Source organism: Oryctolagus cuniculus, chromosome 14 (assembly GCF_051225735.1).
Source record: "Oryctolagus cuniculus isolate XC-2025 breed Fujian yellow rabbit chromosome 14, ASM5122573v1, whole genome shotgun sequence".
Taxonomy (NCBI): domain Eukaryota; kingdom Metazoa; phylum Chordata; class Mammalia; order Lagomorpha; family Leporidae; genus Oryctolagus; species Oryctolagus cuniculus.
In genome coordinates this window covers 58,376,773-58,392,581 of record NC_142880.1, presented here as the reverse complement: position 1 = coordinate 58,392,581, position 15,809 = coordinate 58,376,773, and the positions used below count along the sequence as shown (strand labels likewise).

Here is a 15,809-nt window from a genome sequence, read left to right as displayed (position 1 = left end):
GTGAGCAGATCTTGGGTAAAGAACCTCATGAAACAGTAAAGAGCTATAAGAATAATAAATAAACGGGGTGGAGGGTCCTGTCCTAGTGGCGGAGACGCCTGTTAAGACTCTCAGGTCCCATGCTGGGGTACTTTAGCTCTGCTAACACAGACCCTGGCAGGCAGCAGTGATGGCTCAGGTACTGGGGTTCCCGGCTCGTGGCGTGGGCGTTTGGGGAATGGACCCACGCACGGGAGCTCCTGTGGTTCCCTGCCTCTTTCGTAAATAAGTAATAACTAAGGCAGATACTCACTTAACCGACCAGCCTTTTCCACGAGGTGGATCCGGGGTGGTGTCCTGCTCATCACTGGCTGAAGCGGGGGCCTCAGGCTCCCCGGCTGTAGGGCTGCTTCCTCCTGGACAGGCCCCCCTTCCACGCTCGCCAGGACTCGAAGGGGCGGCAGATCCCTCCCGGTCTGAGAGGCTTCCAGCGGTGGCACCCAGCGCCCTCCTGGGCACGATCTCCAGCTGGGTTTTGAAGAGCACGGTGGTGGGCCCTGCCGTGTACCCCTCGCTGCACAGCTTGTCCAGGTCGGGCATGCTCAGGGCTCGCAGTTCCTGCAGCTTGGAGCGGGACACGGGTGAGGGCTGGGCATGGCGCACAGAGGACTTGTTCCTCTTGACGGGCGAGGCCGGGGTCACCGTTGCAGTGGGGATGCCCGAAGGACTGGCTGATTTCTTGTGGTCTGAATCGGGGTCTTTGTTGCTGGGCTCCGGCAGGGTCTGCCGGGAGACGGTCAGCGTCACGCTGGATGGGGACCTGGTCGTCTGGGAGAGGAGGGCACTGGCTTCACTTTGGCTTTCACTGCAGGAGCTCAGGCTGCGTCTTAGCGACCTCACTGCTGCTGCTGCTGGGTCTCCGGGGTGGCCCAGGCTCCCCGAGGCAATGCTGCCGGATGACCGTCTCCCAATGGGAGGCTTGGAGCTCACCGATAAGAACGGGGATGCCGCCGACCTGGCTGCGGGCCGGTCAGAATTGGCCAGGTTCTCAAAAGACTTGATCCTCTGCTTCACGGAAAAAAATGAGGTAGATTCCTGGGGCCAGTTCTGCTCGTAGTAGTGATGATGTCTTCTGGTGACTTTGATCTTGTCAGTGACCAGATACCTGGTCTCACGGCCTGCGGTGGCGTCCCCCTCGTCTGCTGGCGGGAGGCCCCTGGACGCCTCCTGGAGCAGCTTTGCACCACACACGCCCTGTCCGTTAGCCAGGCCGAGCACAACGCCTTTGGCTGCCTGTGGCTCGGGGACCTGGCCGTCCCGAGGGGAGCGCCTTGGGCTGTGCGGGGAGTAGTGACCCTCCCGTCCGAAATGGCTGGAGAACTGGGCCGGCATGGAATAGGTCCTGGTTGCTGGCCTGGGCAAGAAGTAGGGGGGGTCCTCCCCTGCAGGGCCCGTGGCTATGCCGCTGTGGGGCATCCCTGGGGAGTCCTGCGTCTGGCTCGGGGTTCCCTGGCTGGAAGGATCTGCCGTCTTTGCAGGCACGCGTGGGGAGCAGGGGGAAGCAGGTTTGGCCACAGTGAGCGATGGTTGTGCTTCCTGCTCCGCCTGGGAGGCACAAGGCATGGGAGAGGCTGGGTGACTGGGGCAGAGTCTGGTCTCACTCCTGTCCTGACTCTTGCTCTGGGCCGAGAGCCCTCCCTGTCGGTCCCTCGCAGCTGACTTGTCACCACATGGGCCCTTCGGTATTCTTTCAGAAGTGACCTCGGCTGTCTGTAGCTGGCCGGGGACCCCCGGGGGATCGCCAGCGACTCCTCGGCTCCCTCTGTCACCAGCTGCTCTGGGCTGTGTGGCGTCCGAGGCCAGGTCTGTGTGGCTCTCCACGTGCTGCTTGCTGTGTCTGATGCCTGCAGCGGACACGGTGGCAGTCGCTGGCGCGGGGTCAGCTCGGGGCACCTGGCTTTCCTCCCCACCCCTAGAAGAGCTGGGGGTAGCCGGGGAGCCTCCACTGGGGTCTGAGTGTGCAGCCATGGGGGTCGTCTTGGAAGAGGTCAGGGGCTGGGCGAAGGCCTGGATGCTCGAGTCCGACGCTGAGAGCTTCAGTGGCCCGGCGGCCGCCCGGGGAGGCTGGGGGGAGGCTGCGGCGGCTCCGTCGGGCCCCTCATGGTCAGCTCCGAGGAGCCGCTGGCACGCTCCCCTGGAAAGCACCTTGTGGGCGGGCGGGGGGGAAAGCAGGGCTTTCCGGTGGTCCTTGGCAGAGCCGTTGGCGGTGCCATCGGAGCCCACCTTGCTCTTGCTTTTACCGCCCAGCCCCTTCAGCCTGGGCCCGCACTTGGACTTCTGACAGGCGCTCCACAGGGTCTCCACTGAGCTCTTCCGAGGCGGCTCCTTAGGTTCAAGGTTCGTTTTCAGCGGAGGGGGGCTGTGAGGCCCAGCAGCCCCCCTCCTGTGGTTGAAGCTCAGAATTCTGGACTCGGGGCTTCTGGCTGGCATCGTGGCTGGTTCCTTCTCGGCCTTGCTCTGCGGGTGCGCACCTAGGTGGTTTCGGTTTATTTCTTTAAACCAGGCCACGACGGGCCTCCTGCAGGTCAGTTTGGGTTTCTGCAGGAAGTCGCCATGATTCTCGAAGTGTCGGTTTGCAGTCTCCGGCACAGCCACACCGGAGGGGGCTTCTTGCTTATTTGAGGTTCCGGCACCCAGCAGGTCACGTTCCAAGCCGTTTACCATGTGTGGGGAGCTGGGTGCGGCGGGGAGGTCGTGCAAATGTCCCTCGAGTTTAGCGTCAGCCGGGCTCCCGCCGGTGACCTCCGGGGCTCTGGGAGAAACGCTCACGTCTGTGTGACTTTGGTGCTGCTGTGAAGTAGGGGGGGAGCCCGGCCGGGCAGCGCTGGGGACCTGCGAGGGCGAGGCCCCTCGCTCCCACGGGCCTTCCACGGAGGCGCTCAGAACACTGGGCTTCAGGGGCAGCACCCGGGCCACGGCGGGGCAGGGCGCACGAGCACCTGCCGGTGCTGCGGCGGGGGCGCGGCTTGCGGAGCAGATTTCGATTTGCTCCTCTTCCGACCCCGCAGTCTCTTCCTCGCAAGGAGACCTGGGAGAAGGAGGCGCCCGCGAGGCCTCAGGGAGCGACTCGGGGTCCGAGGACGAGTCCTCAGCGTCCCCGTACATGGAGGAGAGAGACGGCTCCGTGCTGTCTCCCGGGCCCGACAGGGAGAGGCTGTCGTCGTAAAAATTGTTCAAGTTTCGCGAGTAGTTGCTCAAGAAGTTCTTGTTCACAGTAAAATGTCTGTCGGGGTTGATTGCATCCAAAACCGAAGGCTGGGAGGCCCACTCCCGGGGCGGGGCGGGCCCGGCAGCCCAGACCCTCCTGGGGGAGGGCGTCCGCTCGCCTGGGACTGGCTCTGCATTGGGGGGACTGCCCGCTGTGGCTCCAGCTGGCGGGCCGCCCTGGGGGCCCTCAGGTCCCCCTGGAGGGCAGGACTGGGAGGTTGCTCTGGAAGCCTCCAGCTCCCTGATGAATCTGTCAATGTCTGTGACGGGGCTCTCTCTGCTCCCCAGAAGGCAGCAGTGGCCCAAGACTCCATCCCCATGGCTGTTGGCCTTGTCGGGGGTCAGCGGCAGGGGCGGGCTGGCCTGTGGTGTCCTCACTGACCGGGAGTCTGTGCCGTCGCACACTGCAGCCTCCTGGGAGCCTTCCGGGGCTTGCTGTCCTGTGGTTCCCGCAGCCTTGCTCAGGTTACCTGGCGTCGTCTCCTGGGAGCTGAGGTCTGGGGATAGCAGGGCCGGAGCTGAAGTTACTTCCTGGGGAGCAGCCGCCTTCCAGGTGCTGTGGGGTGAGCTGGCTCCCCCTGGGGACGTGCTGCGCTCCAGGGTGAGCCTGGCTGCAGAGCTGCCCTGGGACTCGGGCCTGGAGCCCCTGGGCGATGCAGGCTGGCCCACTTGCCTGGCGGTGTCTAGCGAGGCCTTGCTGGGGGAAGGGATGAGGGCTGGGGGGCGCTCCGGTCCTGTGTGAGGAAGGCAAACAGAAGGTGAGGTGGTAGGGGAGACGCGGGGATCTCATGAGGAAACGGGAAAGCTCTCAAATGTTTAAAAAAAAAAAAAAAAAGTGCAGTTACCTCAGGGCTTTTAGAAACATTCCACAGCCAAAATGTGGGCCGCCTTGCCTTCCAAATCACACGGCACCCATTCCACACACACACACACACACACACACACCCCGTGGTACTTTAGACACCCTAACGGAGTTCAGGCTAGTTTGTAGAATGCTTGTGTGTGCTTGTTTTTCTTTTAAAATTTTTTTTTATTTTGATCTATTTGAAAGACAGAGCAACAGAGCGAGAGCAAGAGAGCGAGAGCGAGCGAGCGAGCAAGCAAGCATCTTCTATCTGCTGGTTCACTCCCTAAATGGTTGCACCAGGTGGGTTTTGGGCCAGGCAAGCATCAGGAGCCAGGAACTCCATCTAAGCTTCCCACATAGGTGTCAGAGCCATTCTCTGCTGCCTCCCAGGCGCAGTAACAGGAAGCTGGATCAGAAGCAGAGAAGTCAGGACTTGACCCAGGCACTCTAATGTGGCAAGCGGGCATCACAAGCAGCAGCTTAACCAGCTGCACCACACAATGCCCGCCTCGTTTTTGCTTATTTTTATGGACGGGGACATCCGTAAAAATTAAAGAACCCTTTGAAGATGACCCACTGCTCTGTGATGGCAGATGCTGCAGGAGTCAGGCCGTTCTGTTGGGTTCTGTGGCTTCTGCACGGCTTTGGCCGTCCCAGCACCCGGTGGGCCCTGAGTGGGTTACCCTCGTGTTGGAAGAAGTGAGAGGGCACCGTGTGGAACAGGCCAAACTCGGAACTGAAGGGCCTTCCTTCTTAGCGTGGGAGATGGGGCCACGTGGGGAAAACAGAAACCCCTGCCACTGGGATCCGCGTGTTGATGGAGCTGGCAGGGATGGGAGGGCCGGCGGCAGGGAGACAAGGCAGGGTCTGGCCAGAGAAGGATGAGGACGAAGGCGAGAAAGACAGAATGCAAGCTGAGCAGCAGGAGCGTGAAAGGGGACGAAGGTCCTGCCACCCAGGGAGGGGCTCTGAGGGGCCGCCTGTCCTGGGCGGGCCTGCTCTGAAGGCCCTGTGCACCCTTGGGTGGACAGTCCACCTCTGGCACATAGCAACTTGCAACGGGGGCGGGGGGGGGGGGAGGAGGAAACTGGCTTAAGACAGAACCTAAGAACAACGCTTAGGAACTGTGGGTCGGAGGTTCGACAAGTGGGTCCACCCCACAGGTTGTATCCATTCTGCATCTCTCACAAAACCATCTTAATTGTGTATGATTTTTTTCCCTGCAATTCCTGTGTCAAAGACAGAGAATGAATTATGCAGGCTGAGCCCTGTGCTAAGAGTTTTTCTAATAATGAGGGAGTTAGAGAACCAAGCTAAGAGTTTTCCAGGTATTTCATTTTCCTGCCAACGTGGTGAGGCGAGTCCTAGGGCACCCACATGGAAGGGCAGGGAAGGGATGTGTCTGAGGTCGCAGGGTTTATGGGTGGTAGAGCCAGGGAGGCACCCCCCCGGAAGCCGGCTGCACAGCCCACTCTGGCCTAAACCCTGACGGCATGACTTCTGTGTCGGGAGCAGGTGGCAGCAACAAGGCTGGATGCCGGACACCCACAGAGATGGTGTCACTCTCCCAGCCCACTGCTGAAGGCCGAGCCTCAGATCCACACGCTCGTTCCTGCTCTGCCTTTCCCTGAACTCCCTTGAGCCCAGCTTTCAGTAAATGCGGCAGGAGAGCAGTGACAGGGATTGCAAGCCTGATTTTTAGCTTCAGATGTACTCGCTGAGCAAACCCCAACAGGCAGTTTTTGTCAGCCGTGTGGCTTTATTGCCCAGTGTGTAACGTACAAGGGTTTTGCTTCAGGGAGATGACATTAACACAAGCAGCCTTTGATGTCACCTGTCAAGGTGATCCTTCATTTGGAATTCCCCTAAATACCCAGGAATGGCAGGATCGGCAGGAACGGCAACTTGACCGTGGCACATGGAGGGCTGAGGGGAGTGGCACCTGAACAGCTTCCTGGCTGGCACAGGCTGCAAGCCCACTAGGAGCGGTCTTGGGACTCCAGAAAACAGCTCAGGGTCAGTGTCATTTTCATGGCAGTACGGAGTAAAAACGGTTAGGTACTAGTGACCACCAACAACCTTTTTCTTTTTCTTTTTTACAAAAAGAAAGAAAAAGAAAAATGTAAGACTGATTGGTGCATTTCTTTGATACATGTTCTTATACGAGGATGCTTCAGAAAGTTCATAGAAAATGGAATTAAAAGGCATGTTTAACCTGGTGCAAAAAAAATTTGAAATTCATACGTACAAAGGAGTCTTCAAAGAGTTCATCGAGAATGCATATGAGAAACTATGCATATCCTGAAAATCTGCATGGACTTCAAAATATTTATCACCAAAATAACCCTACATTAAAAAATATTTTCATTTTATTTGAAAGGCAGAGAGACAGAAGAGAGGGAGAGAGAAAGGGAAAGAGAGAGAGAGAGACCTCCCTTCTGCTGCCAAATGCCAGCAACAGCCAAGGTCGGGCCAGGCTGCAGTGAGGAATCTGGTACTGAATCTGGGTTTCCCAAGCACCTGAACCCTCACCCGCTGCCTCCCAGGGTTTGTATTAGCAGGAGGCTGGAATTCGAAGTGTAGCAAGGACTTGAACTCAGGCACTGTGATACGGGATACGGTGTCCCAGCAGTGTGCTGACTGCTGCCACAAATGCCCATCAGTGTAACTCACTGAAGGCAGGCTACGCACTAGCAGTGCTCCAGACGCTATAATGAAAACCCTCACAATGTCCCCTCAACAACCGCATGGGGTGGGCAGCCTGGGACCCAAGAGACGCCCAGGATCACTTCCCTGAGAAATCCGGAGCTCGGATTAGAACCCAGGACATCTGTATGTGGCACCAACCCAGGTGCTTAACCACTAGCTGGCCTGTCATTTTGGAAGTTTAAAAAGGAGACTGTTTTCAAGATAAAATGTTCCTTGTCTTATCCGTCACGCATCTCAGATCTTTCCCTTCACACAGGATGTGTTTGGAAGAACACCCTTCCTGCACACTGGACAGCAGCCGAGCTGCTTGGAACGGAATTGGAAGGAAGCAGAGCTGCTACCAGCAGTCACCTTGTCGGCAGGACCAGCTGGTCACAGAGAGCCTCTTAATTAGGGAGGAGAGAGAAAAATCTGCAAAAAGGAGCCAGAAGCCCTAAAAAAAAAGAAGAAGAAATGTCAGGGATTGGATAACTTCAGATAACGAAGGGTCTTCAAAAAGTTCATGGAAAATGCATATTATGAAGAAAACTACGGATTTCAAAATCTTTTGCACAAAAATGAACTTTGAAAACTATTTTAAATTATTTGAGACATAGAGAAAGTGACAGCGAGAGAGAGACATGGACGATGCTCTCTCCTCTTGGCTGGTTCACTCCCCAGATGCCCACAGCAGCCAGGCCTGTGCCAGGACAGAGCCAGGAATTCAATTTAGGTCTCCCAGGTTGGTGGCAGGGACCCTACTACTTGAGCCATCACTTGCCTCCCAGGATCTGCATCAGCAAGAAGCTGGAGTCGGGAGTTGGAGCCAGGCATCAAACCCAGGCACTAGTGTGCTAACTGGTGTCTTAATTGCTAGGATAAATGCCTGCCCTGGTAAATTTATCTTTTAATTTCATTTTCCCATGCACTTTTTGAAGTGCTTTCATACTTCAGATACATTCCCAAAGCCCCAGGAGGGCGCCAGTATGTCACTGCAACATAGTAATCAATCTTCATAATGAGGACCCTTATAATCACAGAGTAGAATGATAACCAATACATGTGTTTCAGTGGCAAGTACATGTTAACTAACTCTGGCATACATATTAGTGTGCATTAAACAGAATCAGTTCCTGGCATGAGTATTTATGGGTTTCTCAGTAGATGCCAGAGACCCACAGTGGCTTCTTTGTCAAGGTTCATTGCCTGTGGGCAGGTCAGAGAAGGCTGACAGAAAACACCCAGATACCCAGAGTGGACAAAGGTCAGTGCTAGCCAGCACCACGCAACACAAGGCAGGTAGGAAACACAGGAAAGTAGAGGGTGAGTGGGAGAACAAAGTCTCTATGTTTAAAGTTTTTGAATTCGAGAGATCTTCCAAAGATTCAGAAAGTGCACACTATGAAAAAAACACATGGATTTTCAAAATTTTGGCATCAACAAAGACATCTTTTGATTCCAGTTTTACATTAACTTTCTGAAGTACCCCCGTGTATCACAGTACAACTTGCTGTGTAGGAACCCATTTACTTAAAGCACAAACCCTTGGTATTCAGAAAGACTTGCCTATGTAGAATAAAAACTTCCTCAAGTGGCAAAAAGGGGAGAATTTTCTGCATTAGGCTGCAGGTTAGGAAGATGTTGGTCCCAGTTGGAAAAAATAATCCCCTGCTGTACCCTACCCTCAGGGTGGGTGCCCTCCCACCCTGAGGCCAAAGCGAACATGGATTCCAAGAAAACTTCCAGAGATCGTTACATAGAGCGCATGCCCATGAGATGGAGGAAGGTGACACCAAGGGCTGCTTCCATCCCCAAAGTTCAGACACTGTGCAATACAGTCCAATCCCTTCCAACTCGCCTGCTGATGTCTGTTCACGGAGTGAATGTGAACCTGGAAGAACAGAAACCGCAGTAGCGGCAGCTCCCGGGGTGGAGGGACAAGAGCCTCTACCCTCTGGGGGCAGCCATCAAGGTGTGGGATGGGTATTCTGGGGTTCCAGGTTTTTAACTGACAGGTGAGGCTATCCTGTTCTCCCCACCGCCAGAGTCTGCCGATGCAGCAGGAGGCAGCTCTACCGCAGCCAGGCCAGCCAGCCAGAGCTCCCGCAGAGCCAAGCGGGTCGCCGTTGGTGGGGGGACCAGCCCCTGGGAAGATGGTGCCCTCCCCACAGGGTGCACCTTTATTTTTATTTTTAAAAAAGGATTTATTTATTTGAAAGGCAGAGTGACAGAGAGGGATGGGGGAAGGGAGAAAAAAGAGAGAGGAGAGAGAGGGAGAACTTCCATCTACTGGTTCACTTCCAAAATGCCGGCAACAGCTGGGGCGGGGGTGGGGGGGAAGGCAGGGCTGGGCCAAAGCCAGGAACTAGGAACTCCATCCGGGTCTCCCGCATATGTGTCAGGGGCCCAAGTCCTTGGGCCATCATCTGCTGTTTCCCAGGGACATCACCAGGAAGCTGGATCGAAAGCACAGCAGGACTCCATCCCAGGCCAGAGTGCACTTTCAGAATATAAATTATGAGTGAAGGTCTCCACCAACAAGGAGGCTAGGCCACTTATTTCAAGTCAGTTTGATTTTAAACAACCACGCTGCATAGTAACTTGGATGACTACTAAATGATCAGCAGCCAAGTACACTTGGGGAGGATGTCTGCTTCCGTGACATTACGCCTTCTCCCATCAGCATTTACGTTTAGGTTTCGACATGAATTATTTTCTCTTGTGACCGTATCTCTGTGCACTTGATTTCACAGAAGCAATGCTGAGTTTATGAAGGCTGGGAAATCCTCCCCACTCATCAATCATGTGTGTCCTTCGTGTTACCAGGCGGGTAAACTAGTATCAACTGGCTAAAAACGGATGCATTCAATGTGGAATTAAAGCTATGAGTTCAGGGGTGGGCATTTGGAACAGCAGTAAATCAGTGCTTGAGACACCCACATCCCCTATCAGAGTGCCTGGTTCGAATCTTGTCTACTCTGCTTCCAACCCAGTTTCCTGCTAATGCGCATACTGGGACAGCACGTGCTGCTCAACTACTTGGGTCCTTGCCGCTTGCCTGGGAGACCCGGATTGAGTCACCAGCTCCTGCCTCAGCCTGCCCGAGTCCTGGCTGCTGCAGGTATTTTAGGAGTGACCCAGTAGATGGGAACGCCATTCTCTCTGCCTTTCAAATAAAAATGAGCATAAATATAAATTTTTAAAAATATTCTGAAAAAAACTACGCATTCCAGTACAAAGATCTAGTCAAGTTATTAAATGCAGGCAGTATTTAAACATCACTAGTTTGTATAAGAGGGATTTATCCCTCCCTCAAAGTTACCCACTTTCATTAGGGGTCCTACCTTCCTGTCTTGAGGTTTACCGAGTGATGAAGTATCTTACCTGTCATGGGCCGATGCCCTTGCTCTGGAGCGGCTCTGGGCAGGTTCCCTGGGGAGTGGCCAGTGTCCAGGTGGGACGGGGCACTAGCTGCTGGCCCATAGTCGGTGGGGACAGGTCCATCCCTGAGGGTCAGCTGTCCCCGAGGTTCCTGGCACAATGATAATCCCAAGTCACTGTAAATGCCTTCCAGCATAAGACATCCTGTCCGAGGGGACTTCAACAAGTTTATGGGTGGAAAATGGAATTAAAAGATAAGTTTATTTAGGCACTCAAATATTTGAAATAAATGTGTACAAGGGGCCTTTAAGAAGTTCCTGGAAAATGCACCTTGGGAAAAACTGATGCATGGATTTCAAACTTATGTTTTTGCAACCAAATAAACTTCGAATTCCCTTTCCCCACAAGCATTCTGAAGTTCCCTTGTATAGAGGAGAGCTCCTGGGGGGAGGTCAAATGAGGCAGGAGTGGCTCTGGTGCAGTGGATACAACGGTGCTTGGGAGGTCCTCGTCCGTGTCAGTGCCGGGGGCAGCGCCTTCCTCTCCTCCGGACTCCAGCTTCCTGCCAGCTGCATCCTGGGCAGCAGCAGGTGACAGCCTAGGTACCTGGGTCCCTGCCATCCACGTGGGAGACCAGGATGAAGCTCCCGGCTCCTGGCTTCAGCCTGGCCAGCTCCAGCTGTTGTGCACACTTGGAGAGTGAACCAGCAGGTAGAAGTCTGGCTCTCAAGAAATTAAGGAAATTCCAGAATATTAAAAAGTTGATTTTTTTAGAGAGCTCTGGGCTAGCAGCCAGAAGATCCAGAATCTGGAAATTGCATACTCATTCTTCCCTAAGCCTCAGTTTTCTTTTTCAACATTAAAAATGGGAATAAAGTTTTCTTGGTCATACAGACAAAAGAGGCTGAAGTGAAGAGTGAAAACAGCACACAGAATATAAAAGGCGATAGAGACATTAGGTGCTATTATGTTGCAGGGATCCACGGCTATAAAATCAACTTCGGGAGCGAGGGGGAGGACTACTCTGGACAAATCAAACTGGCACTTAGAGCCCAAGATTGCCCACTGGCCGGTGTCAGCTATGTCACCCTTCTTTCCTCCAATACCCACTGCAGAAACATCTTGAAACTTATTAAAAAGTTCAAGCAGATTTAGGTGAAATCTATCCATTGAGTTAATGGGTCATAAAGTGGCTGGTGACTGTGGCAGAGGCGCAAGGCGAAGGGGCCGCTGTGTGTGCCAGCGACCCTGGTGAAAAATCGGTGTGCAAAATTCAGTTACCAGGGGAGGGAAAGCCACCCATGGTTTAACCCAATTTTCTATGGACTCCATGGACATAAATGTAACACAGGAACAGCGCAAGAATTCTGGAATCAGAGGTGGTGGCTGCTTGGGGAGAATGCCAAGTGCTGCTCAATCGTACGCTTTACCGTGGTTAATTTTGTTACGTGAATTTCACCTCAACAGTGTTGAATAAAAACCCCAGAAGACGATTCCTTCATTTCCAAAGAGGAAGGCTTTTTGTGTTTTTTTTTTAATTGTCTACTATTTGAGGACAAATACCTTTTGTTAATGTGCTCTATTTTCTTTCTCATATAAATAAAATCAAATTATATACTAAATTTTTAGGATAAAAATTAAATTATTTTGTACAAAAGTCTTAAATTCTTTTCAAAAGTTCTTATTGGAAATACAAATTCAGAATCATGAAAGCTCTAATTTTATAAGATGTCAATTATGAACAAAATCCCGATTTGGCTTCATATTGTTATCTAAAACTTGTTGATAATACTTTTTTTTTTTGACAAGCACAGTGGACAGTGAGAGAGAGAGAGACAGAGAGAAAGGTCTTCCTTTGCCGTTGGTTCACCCTCCAATGGCTGCTGCGGCCGGCGCACCGCGCTGATCCGATGGCAGGAGCCAGGTGCTGCTCCTGGTCTCCCAGGGGTGCAGGGCCCAAGCACTTGGGCCATCCTCCACTGCACTCCCTGGCCACAGCAGAGAGCTGGCCTGGAAGAGGGGCAACCGGGACAGAATCCGACGCCTCGACTGGGACTAGAACCCGGTGTGCCAGGGCCGCAGGTGGAAGATTAGCCTATTGAGCCGCGGCACCGGCGATAATACTTTTTTAAAAGAAGAAATTTACCCACTGGCTGAACATTATCTTTTAAAACTCATTTGCAGTTTGGAGGCAAAACATTATTTTTTCATTTTTCTCTCACACATTTTATCTATTTTTTAATGTATTCAAACATGACAGAGAGAGGGAGAGGGAGGGGGAGAGAGAGAGAGAGGGAGGAAGGGAGAGGGAGGGATCAGAGAGAGCTCTTTCATCCACTGGTTCACTCCCCAAATGCTCTCAACAATCGTGGATGCGCCAGGCTGAAGCCAGGAGCCTGGAACTGAACCACGGTCTCCTGGTGGGTGGCAGGCACCCAAGTCCTTGAGCCATCACCCACTGCTTTCCCAGGTTGCACGTCAGCAGGGAGTTGGGATCGCAGTGGAGCCAGGATCTGAACCCAGGCACTCCAGTGTAGGATGCGCCTGCCCAATGTCCACTCTGCAAACAGGATTTTTTTGGGCTGGGGTTGGGGGTAGAGGTAGGCAAGAAATGTGCAGTTTTATTGTTTTTAAAAATAATACGGTTTTTAAACAGATTTCTGCTCATTACACTTTTTATGACTGCATTTTCTGGGTCTATTTACACCTATGTTTATATAAACCAAACACACATCTTTATAAATAGTGCCTTAGTCATCTTGGATTCTTTGTTCAGAGACAGAGAGAACAATGTTGAGACTGTAAACAACATTAATTGCTCAGTCTCATTGCTCAAGTGGAGAAGTACTGACATTTTAAAACATGAACAATTGGACAGCTCTAATGTGCTGTAACTAAGAGGTGATACCAGCAGTAATAAGTGGCATTTCCTAAGTGAAGGAAGTCCATCACTTCCAGCATTTCATGCCTCTACCAGGGTCTGGGTAGCTCTGATTCTACGTTTCTCTGCAGGGATGTTGGAAAAAGAATTCCTCACAAACTTATTAGTGGGAGAGAATGAGTCAGGTGACACATCTGATGGTCACCCTGGCCCTGTGAGATGACCAGATAGATGGCACAGTCCCTGTGTCCAAGCCATAACCTGCCCAAGTCATCACTCAGCCGTGGCAGCTGGCCAGTGCAGGAGCTAGTACCAGGCTCAGGGTTTCGTCAGCCCGTGCTCCCCCTTCCACCACCAGGCACAGGCCCTGCGTACAGCAAGCAGGCAGCTAGGGCTTCTAGCCGTGTGCTCGTGTGCCTGGCGAGCTGCTGGTGTACCGTATCCCAGTGCTCGGATGCCTGCGGAAGGTAAAGCTCCCTTCACGATCCTGTCTCTACAGCAGGTTCCGTTCCCACAAGGTTCATTCAGAGTCCAAGCAATTAAGGGAACATTACCTTCTCGATGGGTCCACCTGGCTGGAGACCTGTGGCGGTTGCTTTGACGGATGTGGCCTGGGCTGGGAAGTCTGGACCACACGGTTCATCTGCTCTGCCGGTCGGGGCCAGTGTCTCTGTGCCATGGGGCCGGGCCTCAGCCTCGGGTCTCTTGCAGTGAGGGCTGACTCTGGCCACTGGTCTGTGTCGGGACCCCTGGCTTTCACTCTTCTGCTGGGGGGAAGTGGGGCTCTCTGTGCTCACGGGGCTCTGCGGGCCTGCACCGACTCTGGAGTCCAGTTTGGGTGAACTCCTCGCTTCCGAAGGCTCCTTCTGCCCTGGGCCTGCGGGGCCGCCCTCGGCGGCTGCCGCAGAGCACAGCAGGCTGGCCGCCCGGGAAGGAGCGGCCACCATACCCTGGGACACGCTCTCCTCCAAGTCCACGGACCTGCCGAGGAGCGGCACCGAGGAGGCCTTGCTGACCTGCGTCTTCTGGGGCTGTCTCTCCTGCTTGTTGACGTCCGTGACCTTGGAGGAGGCCATCGCAAAGTGTCTGGAGTCATGCTCCGACAGGGGCCTGCCGGGCCCTGGGAGGGCCCCTGGGAGTGAGACGCAGTCCCCTTCTCCGTCAAACTCCCCCTCGTCGCTGGCGTCGTTGGCGTCATAGCAGCCCAGCCGCCTCTGGCGGAGGAGGGGGTTCCGCAGGTCCTGTGGGCTTCCAGGGAGGCTGGTTTGCCTGGCGACCGTCACCTGCTTGTGGAAGAGCCCAGAGACCCGCTGGCTTCCGAGAGCCACGAGGCTGTTGGCCCTGGGTTTCCCCTGCTCCTTGTGGGCTGGTGGGAGGGTTGGGGGGGGGGGGAGAGAGAGAGAGAAGTCAAATGAAACTGAGTTTCCCATGTAGCCTGATCTTCTATAAGGGGTCTTCAAAATGCTCATGGACAACACGTATTATGGAAAAAAAAAAAAAAAAAAAACTACACACAGGTTTCCAAAGAAACTCTGAACTGAAATAAACTTATATTTTCATCCCATTTTTCCATGGGCTTTTGGAAGGTCCCTTATCATCGGAACATTTCCATGTCCACAAATGCCAGACACACTTTCCCCAGGCCCTGGGTGGAGGCTTCCGTGCCGTGGCTCCTGGGGAGCTCTGGAGAGCAGGCGGCCGGCCCACAGCTGTCCTCTGCCTTCCGCTTCTTCCGTTTCTTCACCCCCAGCCTCTGGATTATGCAGCGGAAACGCGCTCACTGTCTGGAGACGGCACAGTGCGATTCCTTCACTGCCACGGTGGTGTCTGGGGCCCAGCCCAGTCCTCCCAGTGCTGCCGCTGGGAATTCCGGGAGCCTGGGACCACAGACTCCACCCACACAGCTGGGCCTCCTTGTCACCTGAGGTCCTTCTTTCATCCACCTTAAGGGGGCTTGATAAGCTCCTGGAAAGTGGTAGAGCAAAGCCCGTGCGGTTGGTTTCCCTGGAAGCCCTGCCGTGTGGCTGCGTGGAGTGAGAATGACGCAGGCCACTGCCCGCTTGGCAGTGGCTCCGGGGCAGTGAGCGTGGCCCTCATCTGCCTCTGCTTTTCCTGTTCATACGTCTGAGAAATCAGCACAGTCATATCAGATTCTCCATCTCATGTTATCTTGAGCAGATAATCAATGAGACAAAAAAAAAAAATCCAACATTTCAACAACTTCTATAAGTTCTGAATCTTTCTTCTTAGTGCCTCCCAAAAAAGAATCAAATTAGGACCGAGTGAGGGAAGGGACCTGGAATTTGGCCAAGATTCTGCAAAACTAGAGGCATCGAGTGGTCCATCCTGATCTGGTGCCACAAAATTCCAGACTGCGCCAGTAAATGCCATCGTCAACATCTGGGCACGGGTGTCCCTAGCCCACGGACTGCCAGGCTGAGCCCTCAGCCCTTAGCAATGGCCACGTTTTCCCAGAGCCAACTCCGGCACGGCCGTGACCCAGCTGGAGGGATGGCGTCCAGACCCCTTAGTCCAGCACCAGGATGGTTAAGCCACCTGTGGCCTCCAGCATACCTCCATGGAATGCAGGGCCCAGGACTTACCAGGGGGCAGGCTGCTGTCCTCAGGAGCGCTGCAGCCGCTTGTGGGGTGATCCTCGTCCTCGAAGCTGGCCACCACGAAGTCCGACAGCGGGCCCGGCACCTCGTGGGCAAAGTACTGGGAAAGCTCAGCCTCAGAGAGGAGAGCATCCTGCCAGAGAAGAGA

General features: G+C 54.0%; 1 protein-coding gene across 26 annotated transcripts in view; it reads right to left on the bottom strand.

Moving 5' to 3' along the window:
• Positions 1 to 15,809, bottom strand: part of PDZD2 (PDZ domain containing 2) — a 403,443-nt gene that overhangs the window by 15,457 nt on the left and 372,177 nt on the right. For all 26 annotated transcript variants that reach the window (XM_017344664.4, XM_051853842.3, XM_051853843.3 and 23 more), the window contains 4 exons: positions 15,647 to 15,794; positions 13,598 to 14,409; positions 10,166 to 10,313; positions 293 to 3,980 (listed from right to left, as the gene is read on the bottom strand). In XM_017344664.4, coding sequence (XP_017200153.4) covers positions 293 to 3,980; positions 10,166 to 10,313; positions 13,598 to 14,409; positions 15,647 to 15,794 — 4,796 coding nt within the window. The remainder of the gene's footprint in view (positions 1 to 292; positions 3,981 to 10,165; positions 10,314 to 13,597; positions 14,410 to 15,646; positions 15,795 to 15,809) is intronic.